The 18,448-nt window shown below is 39.2% G+C and overlaps 1 protein-coding gene across 1 annotated transcript in view; it reads right to left on the bottom strand.

Annotated features, from left to right (window-relative positions):
- The window catches only part of CEP112 (centrosomal protein 112), a gene marked incomplete at both ends in the record, with an annotated part of 477,771 nt that overhangs the window by 270,096 nt on the left and 189,227 nt on the right, over positions 1–18,448 (bottom strand). The window contains one exon of the mRNA XM_080714112.1: positions 332–439. Coding sequence (XP_080570238.1) covers positions 332–439 — 108 coding nt within the window. The remainder of the gene's footprint in view (positions 1–331; positions 440–18,448) is intronic.

Raw genomic sequence — 18,448 nt, 5'->3', positions numbered from 1 at the left:
ACACTTGTAATCCCCGCGCTTGGGAGGCGGACAGAGGAGGATTGCGCAGGTTCGAAGCCAGCCTCGCTGGCTTAAGAGACCCTGTTTCCAAATAAAAATATAAAAATAGGTCTGGGAGTGCAGCCCGGAGGTAGAAGGGTTTCCAGGAACCCCAGTACCACCAAAATAATAAATAAATAAATAAATAAATAAATATTTAAAACATTTCAAACATGTGGGTAATGATAACTTTCAATACTCTTTCCATTATGCAGAGGTTTTATGATGAGATGTTTAACAGAGGAATTATATCTATATTAAAAATTAAATGGTATCAAAATGAAAGACCGACCTGCTGGTCATGGCGCTGCTTGGCGTCCTCTAGCTGCCAGAGAAACTCCTTCGACTGCTTCTCACGAAGGGATTTGGATCTAATTAGATCTGCTTCTACTTTTTCCATCTATAAAATTAAAAAATCAAGTTTAACACTTTTTAAACAAAATCTATTCCATATATTTAATATGTCCATTCGTTAACAGATTTTTATATCTCATCAATCATAATGATGAATTTAGTGGTTATAAAATGACAAAACATATAAGTTTTTATACATTTAATACTTGAAGGAAGGAAATCTTTTTTTAAGTGGTACTGAGAATCGAACACAAGGCCTTACATGCTAGGCAAATGTTCTACCGCTAAGTTATATTCCCGGTCCCAAGGAAGGAAATTTATATTGGCCTATAGCTGATTTTACTTAAATATTGTAACAACAATGTAATGGGAATGTAATATTGGATGTTCTATTATTATTGTCATCATTACTATTATTATTTGGCATTAAGGACTGAGCCCAGGAGTACTTTACCACTAGGCTACACCCTTAGCCCTTTTTATTTTTTATTTTGAGACAGGGTCTCACTAAGTTGCTGAAGTTAGTCTTGCCATGTTGCTGATGCTGGCCTTGAATCTGCGGTCCTCCTGTCTAAGCTAAGTACTTGGATTACAGGAGTGTGCCACCATGCCTGGCTGATATTCAATTATTTATTCAATATGATTGTATTATGTGCTTAATAGGTAAATATTTCTAAATCGGATATATGATAAGAGACTTACACATAAAATATATAAATAACTCTTATAACTTAAGTGGACAATTAAATCCAGTTTTAAAATGGGAAAAGGAGCCAGGCGTGGTGGCACATGTTTGTAATCCCCGCACTTGGGAGGCGGAGACAGGAGGATCACGCTGGTTCGGAGCCAGACTTGCTGGTTTAAGAGACCCTGTTTCCAAATTTAAAAAAAATATAAAATAGGTCTGGGAGTGTAGCCCGGAGGTAGAAGGGCTTCCAGGAACCCCAGTACCACCAAAAAAAAAAAAAAAATGGGAAAAGGATTGAACAGACATTTCTCCAGAGAATATATACAAATAGCATATGAAAAGATGCTCAAGTCACTGTCACCAGGCAACTGCAAATTTAAACAAGAATGACGTGTCTACTTCACATCCACCAGGACGGCTATCACCAAAAAGACAGACAATAAGAAGTGTCACTGGTAAAGGTAGGGGAAATCAGAACCTTCCCACCCCTGGTGGGAATGTAAAATGGTGCAGATGTGCTGGAAGACAGTTTGCAATTCCTTTATGAAACTAAACATGGAATCCCTATGTGACCTAAGAATTTTCAGTCCTAGTTAAGAAATAAAGAAATACCTTTACCAAAAAAATTGATATATAAATGTTCAAAGTAGCATTATTGTTAATAACCCCAAAGAGGAAACAAGCCAATGTCCATTGTCTGATGAATAAATAAACAAAATATGATAGATTCAATGGAAAACCATTCAGTCATAAATAGGAACGACAACATTGATATGTTATCACATGTGTGAGCTCTGAAAGCATTAGGCCAAAAGATGACATGTCATCATATGATTCCATTTATATTTAATTTCCAGGATAGGCAAATCCATATGTTGGTGTTTGCCTGGGGTTATATGGGGAGCTGGAAGTGGGAAGACAGACTTTCTTTCGGGGAGATAAAAATGTTCTAAAATGAATCCTGGTGATGGTTGCCCAACTCTGTGAATTCATTAGAAACCACAAGCAAATCATTAGTATTGCAACAAGGCTGGTATTAAAAACAACAGTAAAATCCAAAGACTCTGCCACATCTCTTGGGCTCCTGTGACCAATTGTGGTCACCTCTCTCTGTTATTCTGCCCACCTGCCTCTTTGAGGGCCTACAATGCACCAGAAATGTTCTCGCTGTAGGGCCTTGAAGCTTTTCCCTAAATATTCATATGGCTCCTTTCTGAAGTCTTCTGGTTTTGTTTAACTGTCACCCTTGTATGTAGGTCTCCCAGGTCATCCTATCTTAAGCTTTATTGTACCCCCCTCCTGCTACTACAGACCACGGAGGCCCCATTTTCTGGTCTATTCTAACTTAACTCATAGGATACATCACTATGGAATTGACTTCTTCATTAGAGCTGCCTTCGTGTCTGTCTCCGTCACTATACGGTAACCCCAAGCTCACCGCTGTATCTCAGCCACTTAGCACAACGCACGGACATGCCCTGTGTACTCAAGCTGGTTCAAGACTTGCCGAATGTGACATTTTTTTTTTTAGCGCTGAATCTTCCAAATAAATAAAACAAAATATTGCTGGAGCTCGCTCTTCCTGTCGCTTTACCAGATGCTCTTTTATACGTGGCAGAAAAGATGTTCTTCAAAGAGTACTGAAAAACCTCTCTGTGTCAACAGTAGGAAAATGGCGCCTTTCTTCCTAGAAGCCCAGCATTTCACTTGACTTCCTACCCCTGCACACCGGGGTATGATTTAGGAAAATACTTTTTTTCTGAGACAATTCTCAGTGGATGTGATAACCATTCTGTACGTGGTATTCTGCGTGGCTGCTGCTGAGCTACTTGTCCTCTGTCTGGACACAATGCCCTCTTTCGGGTTTCCTTTTGGTGAGCATTAAGATTAGCAGAAACATGAATAGTGGCGTAAATGAACCCTAAAAAATTGTTCATGTTAAATTTTCTTTTTGGTGGTCCTGGGGTTCCTGGAAGCCCTTCTACCTCCGGGCTACACTCCCAGACCTATTTTTACATTTTTATTTGGAAACAGGGTCTCCTAAGCCAGCATGCGCGGCTGGCTTCGAACCTGCGCGCGATCCTCCTGTCTCTGCCTCCCAAGCGCGGGGATTACAAGCGTGCGCCACCACGCCCGGCGGTTCATGTTAAATTTTTAAAAATTCAAACTCAGCCGGGTGTGGTGGTGCACGCTTGTAATCCCCGCGCTTGGGAGGCAGAGACAGGAGGATCACGCAGGTTCGAAGCCAGCCGCGTGCGCTGGCTTAGGAGACCCTGTTTCCAAATAAAAATGTAAAAATAGGTCTGGGAGTGTAGCCCGGAAGTAAAAGGGCTTCCAGGAACCCCAGTACCACCAAAAAAAAAAAAAAAAAATTCAAACTCATCCATTCAAGCATGAGTGAGGTTCTAAGAACAAAGATGTTTAATGACAAGTAACCGGTTGCACTGCATCAGGACAAGGCGCATCTTAGTACGCACTACTGCTACCGAACAAGCATCGTGTTTCCACTTCTGGCTCTTACATTGAAGTTGGGAGTTTCTAGGCTATGGCAAGATATTTAGTTCCCAAGTATTTCTTTGTAAATACCAAGGATCACATTCCTGAAAATGTCATGCCATTAACTTCCAAATTCAATTCTTAAAGTTCTATGATTATTGATCTACGGGTAATTAGTATTGTGGCCAAAAGAAATTTTAAGGAATTATTACAAGAAGTATAGTCAAACCTACTGATTCTTTTTGTTTCTAACTTAAGACTTAGGGTTCAAAGCTCTGTCTCCTTCAGTGCATGCCACATTAGGCCTCAAGAAGGAAGCTTCTTAGCCGGGCGTGGTGGCGCACACTTGTAAATCCCAGCATTCGAGAGGCTGAGACTAGAGGATCGTGATTTGCGGGACAGCCTCACCTACTTAGTGAGGCCCTCTGCAATTTAGTGAGATCCTGTTTCAAAATAAAGAATAAAACACAGAGCAGGAGGTGTAGCTCGGAGGTTAGATGCCCCTGGGTTCCATCCCCAGACCCACCAAAAAAAAAAAAAAAAAAGAAGCTTCTTAATCTGTCCTCTACGATCTACCCTGTGGGACCCTTGGCACTTCCCAAACAATTCTAGCCCTTCTTGGCTCTACGGGATTTGCCCCTCAAACTACTTAGTAGGCCCTTCTTGTTTTCCTGGTCCCAGTCAGTCTGTAAGGCCACACCCGGACTCGCCAGACTTGTGCAGCAGAGCAGTGGTTCAACTTAGACGCTTTGCCTTAGACTTCTCAGGCTAGGCAGCAGGCCCATGCTCTTGTCTGTAGAGCAGAGCATCTAACCCCACCTGACCCCAGCGGTCGGGCAGTGACCCTCCCAGCCTTGAGGCCACCCGGGGGAGCAGGTCTATGGCTGCACATAACCGTGGAGCATGGCCTTTCCCTGCTCATGCTGAGAAGACGAGCAGCAACCCGAGACCCTGCCTAGCCTCGGAGTCCATATACACCAGGGAATACTGTTCAGCTGTTAAAAAGAAGGAATTGCTCTCATTTGCAACAGCATGGATGAACCTGGAAGATACTAGCCCAAATAAAATAAGCCAGGCACAGATGGATAAACTGCATGATCACACTCATAAGTAGAATCTCAAAAAGTCAAACTCATAGATATAGAGAGTACAACAGTGATGTTCAGAGATGTGGACAAGAGGGAGGAAGGGATGCAAAGACGTCCTCCAAAGAGCACACCGCTGCAGGCAGTAAGAGGACTGAATCCAAGTGATCTGTCCCGCTGCACAGAAACTACAGCTAACAATGTATATTGTGAAATTGGTGAGAGTGAATTAAATGCCACAGAGAGTCGGGTGATGACTATTTTAGTCTACTTTCATCATCCACATTTATATTCCTAGTAGATATCACATTATACACTGTAAGTACATGATTATGATTTTTCAATTTAAGAATAATAGAATGAATAAAAATTATCTGAATCTAAAAACTCTTAACGATGAACAGAAGCATAAGCTAAAGTGAAAGGAGAAGAAAGATAAACCAAGGAGGATTCAGTTAGTCTGTTTCATATTTTTAAGACAGAATTTCATATAAAATTGATCTGTAATGCCAAGGATGGTGGCACACACCTGTAATCTCACTACTTGGAAGGCTGAGAGAGATCTCGGGTCTGAGAATAGCTTTAGTAAAGTAGTGAGACTCATCAATCTAGAGAAACTCTGTTTCAAAATAAAAATAAAATCAGGCTTGGAGAATAGCTCAGAGGTAGAATGCCCCTGGGCTCAATCCCCAGTGCCACAAAAATAAATAAGTAGATAAATAAAATAACATCGATTTACAATTAACATATTAAATAGTAACACATAAGTCAATTTTAAAATATTTAAAACATTAGATATTTACAATTTAAAATAAAAACTAAGAGCCTTATATACTCAAATAAATATATTCTGTAGTCAAAATAAAAAACAATTTAGAACATACAAAAGGCTTTCTAAACCTAAACATTAAAAAAAATCAAAGTACTAACAATTTACATACAAAAATGAAATGTCACTTTAGATAACACTGACCGAAAAGGCCAAACCCCACTCCATTTTCCTTCCGCAATTTAACAAATATTTGAAGGGGGGGGGGGAAACCTCATGAAGCCTGTATAAAAATGCAGGGTTTTCAGTTGCCATAGATGCAAAAGATTCTGCTTCATCATACATCATTCTAAATTCCATTCACCTTCACGTCAGAAAAAAGGAAAGGCAAACAAACTCCAATGTTGGATAGTGCTGGCTTTAAGAGAGCCTAACATTAAAACTCAATGGCCAAGGTAGGAGCAGAAAGAGCACTGGAAGTGTTTCTGAGGCTGCTCAGTGTTCTAATAAGCAAGAAAGAGAGAGTGAAGGGTGTTGGATCTTCCTGATACAGTGCCTCAGGCAGTACTTTCTGCTTCATGGAAGAGGAACCAGCACTTAATAGCACACGGTAAGGCCTGGCCTAACTTTTTCAGAAGCCAGCTGCTATATCGGCAGCTCAAAGATGTCAGGGTTAAGGTCGATGCAATTTAACCTTCCTCTAATGGTTGCAAAATGACTTCTGCAGTTCTGGACATCTGAAGAGGAAAGGGCAGGGGCTGGGGGGCAAAGGGATGGGGCAAAGGGTATGTATTAGCTGACTTGAGTCCTTTTTTAAGGGGTTATCCTGCAAGTTCCTGCTAATCGCAAATTAATTAGCCTGCTTGTGTCTCATTCCCTAGAACTGCATTAAACATTCAGCTCCAACTGCAAGGTAAGAGCCTGTAGTTTAAGCCTGTGTCTCTCTTGCCCTAAAATAATTATAGTTCTATAAGAACGTAGAAATGCAACAAAGACCATCTGGCAGTCTCTATCAAATGCAGTCATAATATGTTCTAGCTCTTTCTCCAACAAAGTACTTTGTCACGTTCTAAGTATTTTGACACATACAATTTATACTATACAATTATATAACTGTATATACTTCAAAACATAATTAGATTTAGTATATACTTAAATAAACAAAAAATCCACAAATTTTGATAAAGTTAAGCACATATATAAGATACATAAATACATAGCTAGAAATAGATAAGCAGACTAGCAGAAAGATATAAATGACAGAAACCAGAAAATAATCATTTTTGTGTCGATTAAAGACCAAATAAAAAATACTACCTTCAGTAAGGAAAATAAATTAACATATTGATTATATCTGTATTTTGTGAGTGATGATCTTTTTTAATTTTGTATTATAGAGTGCTTGGGATTGAACCTAGGACCAGGGGCAGGCTAAGCACATGCTCTACCACTGAGCCACATTCCAAGTACTGAGGGTCACTAACTGATCCATGAAGGACAATACGTCTTAGGTTACATTTGAATGTATGGAATGGAAGAGATATGAAATGTCAAAGTCTTTCCAGAAATACAAACACATTATAATTTACTAACAGCATAGACAGTTTACCTACATTAAACAAAATAATAGATTTAACATGCCCATTAATGAATTAAGTACTCTTCCCTATTTGAGAGATTGACATTTATTTAATCATTCCATTTTATTTGTATGCATGAACTTATATTTAGTGAACTTACTAAATTTATTACATATAACAGTTTCACAAATAAATATTTAAGAAATTCACAGCTGCATAGAGATGTCATAATTGCAGATAAAGGCATCACTCATTAGGCTACTATAAGTTTCCTCCTCTGTGTTCTCTTAATGATTCATTTATTCCACTAGTTGGACCAGTTATTATAATTAGCCATCTTTATGATAGTGATGGTCTATCATATATGCCACAAACATATCTGCAAATATCTGTGTTCTCAGAATCTACAATAGTGGTTATTATGAAACAAGTATTCATACAGAAGGAATCATGTCTGTTGGATCCTTTGATGGGCCAGTAGGTCAATATTAGACTCAAGGTATTAAAAAAAAATAATATTAGTATTTTCACAAGTCATCAAATGAAGAAAAAAGTGCCATGTTTTCTACTCTGAGATTCTTAGACTTTTCTTTGCTTATTTTACTTCTGCAAAAGATTATTAGTTATGATGAATATTTTAAGGGGAAAACTTCACTTATTATTCAACTAACAGTTCAAATTCTGCTGGGCCCGTGTATGAAGGTGCCGCCATCAATCTCACTAGTATGTATGGGGAGGGTGGGGAGAGGGGTGGGACCTGAAGGGAAACACACCAAGACCTGTGTGCACGTTTGTTTGTATGACTTTGAGCCTCACTAAGATGTATAATTACAATGTACCGATAAAAGTATTTTTAAAACATCCAAAGTCATTTTCATTTACATTCAGGAAATAAGTTTCTGCTCCTAGACAAAGAATTTACAACCTCCATAAATTGGCTTCAGTCTGCTTCTCTGGTCTTAATCTGTCGTCATACTCGGTGACGATGTAAACACAGATATGAAAGAAATAATCTTCTCACTGAGAGGTGAGATCTTTGCCTATCCAGCCTATGTGAATCAGGGTAGGTTTATGACTGCTTCAGCTAGTAGTCATCATACGATGTAAACAGTCTACTGTCCCTGAGACTGTCGTGCTGGAGTGGACTTGTGTACTGCAAGACCCATGAATGAAGAGGTCATGGTACAAGTGGGTCCTCCGAGCGGAGACACTCTGCCCCCAGCAGCGTGTGACCCCCAGCCATTCCACTGTGCCAAAGGGGATGCCCCAGTCCTAGTGGACAAAGACAAACCATCTCCTTTGTGCACTGATTCTGGGGTTACAAATTCCATGAGCAAATTAAAAGCATTATTGTTCTGCCTCCCCCAGAAGAGTCGATTAGTGCTGTTATTGCCAGAGCAAGTTACTTATTGAAGGTGTAGATTCCTGATTGAAAAGGATGAGTTTGGCCAGGTTTTTCTCCTTCTCACACATGCTGGCTCGCCCTCCCATTGTATTAGGGCACAGCACAGAGGCCTTCATTAAATGCCAACACTGTGCTCTGGGACTTCCCTGCTTCCAGAAATGTTGATCAAATAAATTTTTTATTCTTTATAAATTACCCAGTCTGTGTTATTCTGTTAAAACAGCAAAAGAAGGACTAAGGCAGCCCCTAATTAAACATTTAAATATAAAATTTTACATCATTTCATTTAAAGACAAATTTAAAAGAGAATTCTCCATTATCCATTTTTTACATTATAAGAAAATGTAAGGGAGAAAATGCTATTTATATTGGGTCTTTTATTATCATGAAACTAGTCAAAAAACACAATTTAAAACTACACAAGCCAGCTGGATGTGGTGGCGCACGCTTGTAATCCCAGCATTCGGGAGGCTGAGACCCGAGGATCACAGTTCATGGACAGCCTCGGCTACTTAGTGAGGCCCTCCGCAACTTAGACCCTGTTTCAAAGTAAAGAATAAAAAATAGGGCAGGGGGTGTAACTGGGAGGTCGAATGCCTCTGGGTTCCATCCCCAGACCCACAAAAGAACAAAACAAACAAACAAAAACTACACAAGCTGACAGGTCTTAGAAGAACCAGAGGACAAATGAATGGTCTGTATGATCATTTTTTCTTTAATTCTGGTATCCAGCTATAATGAGACAAAAGTATCCAGATGGCATTCTTCCTTCTTTGTAAACGAAGTTTTTCCCCCATTAATTCAACAGCAGTAACAGGATGATGAACCAAACTTACAATTGCTAAGAATGTAAGGTTCTGACCAGCCAGTTTTTACTAGGCCAAGAGCCAGAACCAACCCCCTGGTCAACAGCAGTGGCTTTCAGAATTTTATTTTTATGGCAAACCAGTGGATTTTCTAGGTATAAAATTCATATTGTGCATCTAATAACTAAAATGAAAAAAGGAATTTAAAGCCAGATATTTAGTAGAAGACACCATTTAGCTAGAATGTGTTTTCAAGAGAAGAAAAATAAACAAAGAAAATATTTTTAGAGGCTAGTGGAAACCCCAAGAGAAACTAGTTAGCTGACATTCATGCGATGGGTTTACAAGATCAAAAATTTTCACTTTAAAATTGCTGCCAATACTTCAAAAACAGAGCTGTCTTTTTCAGTCATTTATTTGTTTCACAGAGAATAGGTAAATACAGAGCAGTATTTCTTTTAAAAATATGACTACATATACACATAGACATAACTCTAATAGTAGTGTATTTTCACAATTAAACTGCATGGATTTTGCATAACTAATTGCTGATGGCACACCCTTGTAAATTTTTAACACTGATGCAAAAATAAGGTTATTATTTAAGCAACGCTACATGAGATTTTAAAAAAAGTTCTTCAAAAATGAAAGAAACAGCATGAAACACTTTTTTTAAGAAAAGTTTTCAAGTCTATTCTCTCATGGGCATAATTTCTGAGACAGGAATTCTCTTTCTAAAACAAACTCAAAGCTTTTATTTTTTAATTCAAAATCCCATTGTCTGCTATCTGAGGCAGTCTTCAAATAGAAAAAAAAAATGCCCTACAGCTCTGCTGGCTTTGACACAAAATATTTCTGCAAGAAGACAAAAGTGCCCCCCCCAAAAAAAAAACAGAAAAGGAAGACTGCTAAAAATATAGACTACAGAAAAATCTAAAAACACTATTCTCTACATAATGAATCGGCTGATAGATTTTTAGAATTTGAACTGTATAAAATCTGTATAAAATGAACTGTATAAACACTTCATTCTTAAGTGATAATCTAGAAGACTTCTAATTTACCATGTTTTGACATATATATTTAATATTCTGACTGATTAACATTTGTTCAAATGTGCCCTTTAGGAGTTACTTGCTTGATCTGTGAAGAAGCCCAGCTACAAAGGTTCCATTATAAGTCAGATCTCTTATTAACACATCATTCCTAAGGTATTTCTTTAGTACAGAAACCCAATTGCACTTGGTAAAAAATATGTGTCATTAAAGCCACTGAAGGAACTGCCTTCAGCATCAGACAACCAGAAGAATGTCCTGCTCATCAGCTGTCAGTGCGAGGGTTTCCAAGGAGTCTGAATTAGCGCCACTCGACAGACCTGGCCAGGGGAGGGCTTTGCACAGACAGAACATAAAAATAAGAAATGGAGGAAGGAAGCAGGATCGTAGGGCTAGGCACCAAATAGGGTCTTTCATGGGATCGCTTATCTAGTCCACAGAGACATAACAGCAAGAAGGCCAGAGCACAGGAGCCAGGTAAGAGGGACAGTCGGCGGGTCTGGAAGGTCATATGCCACGAGGCAGAAAAAGACCACGTGTCTTAGTCAGCATTCTCACTGATGTAACCCAAACACCTGACCAGGTAACTTCGAGGAAGATTTATTTGCCTATGGTTCCCTCAGAGATTTGGGGGTTCAGTCCATGTGAGACTGGGACCATGGGTCTCAGGGCATTGGGGTAGGAAGTAGAGAGAGGGAAAGTGCCAGGCTTCACATCGTGGAGGCCAGAAGGAAGGGAGTCAAAGACACAGGCACAGTACCTAGGCTCACAGCCCAAGGGACCACCTTTCTCTTCTCCACCCACAGCCTACCAGCCCAGGCCAGGGATTTACCTGCTACTGATATTACAGCCAAGCCCTGCTTCCAGCATTGCTGCCTTGTTCCCGCGAGGGATAGGGGGCATTCTATTTCCAAACCATTAGACCATGTGCCTGGCACAGCACAGAACAGGCAGCGATGGCCGGAGGAGTGAGCCAATTGAAAGGCTAGTTCCGGAAGCAACTCCACACATACCACCTGGAATCCTTACTTGCTGGCCATCTTGCTTGTGCCTGGGTAGGTTTTTTTTTTTTTAATTTTTTTATTGGTGCACTGTATTCATACATCATAATGGGATAAAAAAAAAAAAACTTTTGTAGACATACATGCATACCTCGCCCAATTAGCCCCTACCCGATCTCCACCCCGTTCCCTCCCCATCCTTCCTTTCCATGCTTGGCTTAGTGGTCTCACATAACAGTTTCATTTGTCTAGTGACAAGCTTTTGATGACTTAAAAATAACATTTCAATATTTCTTTTTGCTTTCTTTCTTATCAGAAAATTTTTTTCTTTTTTTTAGGTGAAACTATCATACATTTATTTATTTATTTTTCAGAAAAAAATCTATCCTAATATGGAATATGGACTCTAGATACCCAAAATGATCTCAAAAAAGAACAAAGCTAGAAGATGTATATTTTCTGATTTCAAACCTTATAAAGCTACAATAATTGAAACAGTGTAGTACTGTTATAAAGGCAGATATATAAATCATTGGAGTTAAATAAAAGCCCAGAGATAAATTCTTCCATATATTGTCAAGTTATTTTTGACAAGGTTTCCATGAACATTTGGTGGAGGAAATAATAATCTTTTAACTAAATATTGTTGAAAAATAATAATTAAGTAAAGAAGAATAAAATTGAACCCTTACCTAACACCATATACTAATGTTAACTCAAAATAGATAAAAGACCTAAATATAAATCTTAAGACTATAAACTTTTAGAAGGAAATCTGGGTCATTAAACCTCACAACATTGAAATTGGCAGGGTTTTTAACGTAATGGTTCCCAATATTACATCATCTCTAGAGTTCTTGGTTCTGCCAAAAATTAGAATACTTTAACTTAAAAATAATCATTCTCTACATTCTTTCCAATTTTGACACATATTTTCTAAATCTTAATTAATAAACGTAATTAGCTCATAATTAATAAACCCTATCACAATAGCATAAATAACCTTGTCATAATAAGCATCTTCGAGAACATATCTCGCACACTTAGTTTCTGGTTTTTTGTTTTGTTTTGTTTTGTTTTTGGTGGTACTGGGGTTCCTGGAAATCCTTCTACCTCCGGGCTACACTCCCAGACACATTTTTATATTTTTATTTAGAAACAGGGTCTCTTAAACCAGCGAAGCTGGCTTCGAACCTGCGCGATCCTCCTGTCTCCACCTCCCAAGCGCGGGTATTACAAGTGTGCGCCACCACACCCGGCGCACACTTAGTTTCTGAGGAATTAAGTCCCACATGTAGAAACAGGAGGCGCTGGCTGAGCACAGTGTAACACAATCCTTCAGAAAGGGAATACAACTTCTCAGGACTGCCAGAAACCTATGGTATTGCCTGCTTTCTCTGGCCTTTATGAATTTCTGGCTTGTTGCTACATTATTTTATTTTATTTTTATTTTTATTTTTTGCGGGTCTGGGGATGGAACCCAGGGGCTTTCAACCTCTGAGCTACAGCCCCCGTCCTATTTTTTATTCTTTATTTTGAAACCGGGTCTCACTGAGCTGCAGAGGGCCTCACTAAGTAGCTGAGGCTGTCTGCAAACCGCAATCCTCCTGTCTCAGCCTCCCAAATGCTGGGATTACAAGCATGCGCCACCACGCCCGGCTACATTTTTTAGAAAAAAAAAATTACTAGTGAGAATAAACATTTCTTCTTATCAATTATTTTTAAAACATACGTAAGAGCCAGGAGTGATGGCACATGCTTGTAATCTCAGCATTCGGGAGGCTGAGACGGGGGATCGTGGTTCGAAGACAGCCTCAGCTACTTAATGAGGCCCTTTGCAACTTGGTGAGACCCTATTTCAATATAAAGAATTAAAAAAATAGAGCTGGGGTGTAGCTCGGCGGTAGAATGCCCCTGGGTCCTATCCCCAGTACCGCACACAAAAAAAGAGGACATGAGGATTGACAGGGAATGTACTGAACTTATAGGCTAATTTGGGGTGAGTTGCCATTTTTAGTATTATATTTTATAATCCAAAGATTAGAAGTAAATAGCTCTCCATATTTTTAGATCTTTTAAAACTTCTCTCAGTGATATTTTATATTTTCTAACACACTAATTCCCTCATTTTAGTGGGGCGTGGTGGCGCACACTTGTAATCCCAGCATTTGGGAGGCTGAGACTGGAGGATCGCGGTTCACGGACAGCCTCAGCTACTTAGTGAAGCCCTCTGCAACTCGGTGAGACCCTGCTTCAAAATAAAGAATAAAAAATAGGGGAGCGGGTATATCTCAGAGGTCGAATGCCCTGGGTTCCATCCCCAGTACCGAAAAAAAAAAAATAAAGGTTTTCATTGTACAGGATCATAATATTCGAAACATTTGTGCTTTATCATTTTCAGTCTGTGTCTTTTTTTTTTTTTAATGTCTTGGTGCACTGACTAAAACCTGCAAGGTGAATTGCAATGGCCAAAACACACATCCTTGCAATGTCCTTAGGAGGAAAAGTATTACATTTTCAACCCTTAAGTTTACCAGCTGTGGGGTTCTTCTAGATATTTTTTTTACTAGGTCAAGTGAGTTTACTTCTAGTCCTAATATTCCAAGACCTTTTTAAAATCATAAATGGGGATTAGCCTTTTTCAAATGCTTCTTCTGCCTCTACTAAGATGATCAAATGATTTGTCCTCTATTCAATAAATATGCTCTGTAACATCAATTGATTTTCAAATTTTAAAACAACCTTAAGTTCCTGGGCTAAATCCCACTTGGTTGTGATCATCTTTATATGTTGCTAGATTCAGTGCATAAAAATGTCATTAAGAATTTTTGACATCTCTATTTGTGATAGTAATCTGTAGTTTTCTTAGCACTGATATAAGGATAATACTGGCTGGACAGAAATAAGTGAAAACATCCACTATCCTTGATTTTCTGAAAGTTTTGGAAGAATTCAAATTATTTTCCTTTAAGTATTTGATACAGTATACTAGTGAAGCCAAGTGTTTCTGAGCTTTCCATGATGTAATTGAAAGGTGTTTTTTTTTTTTTTGGGGGGGGGGCAGGGCGAAATGCCACTGCGCATGCGCAGACCGCGGACTCCCAGAGAAACTGGGTTCTTTAATTGGAGGGGTTCCTGGAAACCCTTCTACCTCTGGGCTACACTACCAGACCTAGTTTATATTTTTTATTTGGAAACGGCCACTTAAGCCAGTGAGGCTGGCTTCGAACCTGCGCGATCCTCCTGCTCTGCCTCCCAAGCGCATGTCCGGTTTTTCTCTGCATCATTCATTGCAAAGGCTTTTAACCCATGTAAGATTTTGGCTTCTTTGTCAAAAATTAATTGGCTCTGAATATGAGGATTTGTTTCTACATTGTCCGTTCTGTTCCATGAGTCTATGTGTCTGTTTTGTACCAATGCCATGCTGGTTTGTTATTATAGCTCTGCGGTATATTTTGAAATCAGGAACTGTGATATTTTCAGCATGATCAGAATGTGTTGGCTATTTTTGTTGTTGTTTCTCTGTTTGAATTTTTGAATTGTTTCTTTTTAGTTCTGTAAAGAATGACAAAGTTTTTGGTTTGTTTGATTGATTGTTTTTGCAGTACTGGGGATGGAACCCAGGGGCACTGGACCTCTGAGCTACACCCCCAACCCTATTTTTTATCCTTTATTTTGAAACCAGGTCTCACTGAGTTGCAAAGGGTCTCACTAAGTAGCTGAGGCTGTCCTTGAACCGCAATCCTCTGGTCTCAACTTCCCAAATGCTGGGATTACAGGCGTGCACCACCACCCCCAGCTGGCATTAAGTATTTTGATGGGGATTCCACTGAATCTGCAGTTCACATTTTATAGCATGGCCAACTTGACAGTATTTATGTCTATTCATGAACATGAGAAGTCTTTCCATCTTTGAAGGTCGTCGATATCATTCATTAGTGTTCTATAATTTTCATTGTAGAGTTTCTTTACCTCCTTGGTTAGATTTATTCCTACATATTTGCTTAGGCTATTGTAAATGGAATTGTTTCTGGAACAGATATTGGGTTTTGTTATTTTTTTGTGGGTCTAGGGATGGAACCCAGGGGCATTAGACCCTCGAGCTACACCCCTGCCCTGTTTTCTATTCTTTATTTTGAAACAGGGTCTCATTAAATTGCGGAGCGCCTCACTAAGTAGCTGAGGCTGCCCATGAACCATGATCCTCCAGTTTCAGCCTCCCAAATGCTGGGATTACAAGTGTGCACCACCACGCACGGCTGCTATTGGTACTGGGGTTTCTGGAAGCCCTTCTACCTCTGGGCTACACTCCCAGACCTATTTTTAAACTTTTTTTAAATTTGGAAACAGGGTCTCCTAAGCCAGCGTGACTGGCTTCGAACCTGCGCAATCCTCCTGTCTCCACCTCCCAAGCACGGGCATTACAAGCGTGCGCCACCACGCCTGGCTGCTATTGATTTTTTAAAACTGATTTTGTACCTAGCTACTTTGCTGAAATTATCAGTTCTAAGAGCCTTCTAGCCAAAGCAATACGATAAGAGAAAATAAAGGGTTACAAATATGGAAAAAAGAACTGAAATAGGATCTTTTTTACCAAAAACATGATCCTAAATTTAGAAGATACAACAAATTATGCTCTTTCCTTTATTTTCTTAGGCAAGAGCTTGCTTTATTTATTTTTTTTTCTGTTTTCTTAAGGTGAAGTTTAAGTTATTGATTTGAGAACTTTCTTTTTAAATAAAGTGTTTGAAGCTACTTTTTTTCTAAGCACTGTTTAACTGCATTTCACAAATATTTTTACTTTAATTCAGTTCAAAACATTTTCTAATTTCCCTCATGCTATTCTCCCTGATCCTTGAGTTATTTAAAAGTGTGTTAATTTCTAATATGTGAGAATTTCCCAGATTTTTTGCTTATTTATTTCTAATTTATTATTACTGGAGTCAAAGAACATACTTCACGTGATTTTAATCCTCTTGAATTTATTAAGACTCGTGGCCAAGCATATTGTCTACCCTGGAGAATGCTCCACGAGGGTCTGTAGTCATCGGGTGGAGTGTTCTAAATCACCACCCAATTCTCAGATTTGCCCCTGAGTGGCACAAATAGAAACAAGACCAACGGGACACGGTAAACAAAGACTTTGAAACTGAAGGAGAACTGAAATCCACCCACAGAAGAGGCAACATTTCTCCTCTGAAATGAATTAGGTTGACAGTTTGCTAAGATTAAAAACAAAAAAACAAAAACTCAGTAGCATCTAGGGAATTCCAGATATATAAAACTCAGAGATTACAAAGCATTCAGTGGTATATACTCTTGTTTGCACTTTTTCCCCCTGTGATGCTGGGAACTGAACCCAGGTCACACCCGCAGCCTTATTTATTTATTTATTATTTATTTATTTATTTTTGGTGGTGCTGGGGTTCCTGGAAGCCCTTCTACCTCTGGGCTACACTCCCAGACCTATTTTTACATTTTTATTTGGAAACAGGGTCTCCTAAGCCAGCGCGAGCGGCTGGCTTTGAACCTGCGCGATCCTCCTGTCTCTGCCTCCCAAGCGTGGGGATTACAAGCGTGCGCCACCACGCCCGGCTCCTATTTTATTTTTTATTTAGAAACAGAATCTTATTACAGTGCGGTCAGCCTCACTAAGTTCCTGAAGCTGGCTTGAAACCTTCGATGATCCTCCTGTCTCAGCCTCCCAAGTACTGGGATTATAGGAATGCACCACCACGTCCGGGTTGTTTGCATGTTGTATCCAGCAGGATTCTGAGTTTCATCCATGTTTTTTTTTTTTTTTTCCATCCATGTTTTTCAGAATTTCAATAGCCCATTCCTTTTTACGCCTTAGTAGTATTCCATTTTATCCTTTCACCCGAGGAACATTTGTGCTGCGTAATTTGGGGCGTTTTCTAAATAAAGCTGCTGCCGATATTTGTGCACAGTTTTTTTCTGAGCGTGTTTAATTTCTCTTGGTTAAATATATAGAAATGGGTTGAGCATGTGACACACACCTGTACTCCCAGTACTTGAGAGGCTGAAATAGTATCACAGGTTCAAGGCCAGGCTCGGCAACTTAGCAAGACCCTATTTCAGAATAAAAAATAAAAAGGGTTGGGGAAATAGCTTGGAGGTAGCATGCCCCTGGGTCCAATCCGCTGTACCAAAACAAAAAGTGAAAAAAATAACAAAAAGAAATTAAATGGCTGACATAAGGTCATTATATATGTTGGAATTTTTTTAAGGGAGTCTTTTTTTTTTTTTTTTGTCTTCTTGGGCTGGGGATCGAATCCCAGGGCGGTACATTTGCCAGGAAAGCGCTTTACCACTGAGCTACATCCCAGCCCTATATGTTTGACTTTTTTAAACAACTGGCAGTTTTCTAAGGTCGCTGCACGGCCTTATACGCCTCCCAGTAGCGCGGGGCTGTCCGGTTGTGCCACATCTTTGCAAAACACTTGGTATTGTCAACCAGTCTTTGGCATTTTAGCCATTCCAATGAATGTAAAATGTCATCTCATTTTGGTTTTAATTTGCATTTACCTAACTGTGCTTACTGGTTTCTTCTGTTTCTACATTCTCTTCCAGTTCTCCTGCTCTTTCTGTTTCTTTGTTTTGTTTTGGTTTGGCTTTTTTGTGGTTCTAGGGACTGAACCACGGAAGTTTTACCACTGAGCTTTTACCATTAGCTCTTGCTAAGTTGCTGAGGCTGGTCTTGAACCTGCAATCCTCCTGTCTCAACTCCAAGCACTAGGGTTACCGGCTTACATCAAAGTGCCTGGCTCGTATTTCTTTTTCTATAAAGGGTCTATTCGAATTTTCTTCCTATTTTTAATTGGCTTGTTTGTCTTGTTATTATTGGGTTATAATGGTTCTTTTATGTTTCAAATCCAGGTTCTTTGAAGTCTGTGTGTTGTGACTCTTCTCTCTCACTTCCTGGCTTGCCTTGCTTCATTTCATTGTTTTTAAAAGGAATTTTTCAAAGAGTAAAGTTTACAATTTTGGTGAGGTCTAGTGTAGCAACTTTAATTAAAATTTAATTTCTAGTTTTATTGCATTGCAGTAAAAAATATATATTCTCTGACATGTCAGGTTTTAGGAACAGACTAGTGTTTGCTCTATGGCCTGCTGAGTTGTGTAAATTGTTCCATGAAAGTAAAGACTTAA

Source organism: Muscardinus avellanarius, assembly GCF_963383645.1.
Source record: "Muscardinus avellanarius genome assembly, chromosome: 16".
Taxonomy (NCBI): Eukaryota; Metazoa; Chordata; class Mammalia; order Rodentia; family Gliridae; genus Muscardinus; species Muscardinus avellanarius.
The sequence above is the reverse complement of the archived record's forward strand: the minus strand, read 5'-3'. Positions and strand labels throughout refer to the sequence as shown.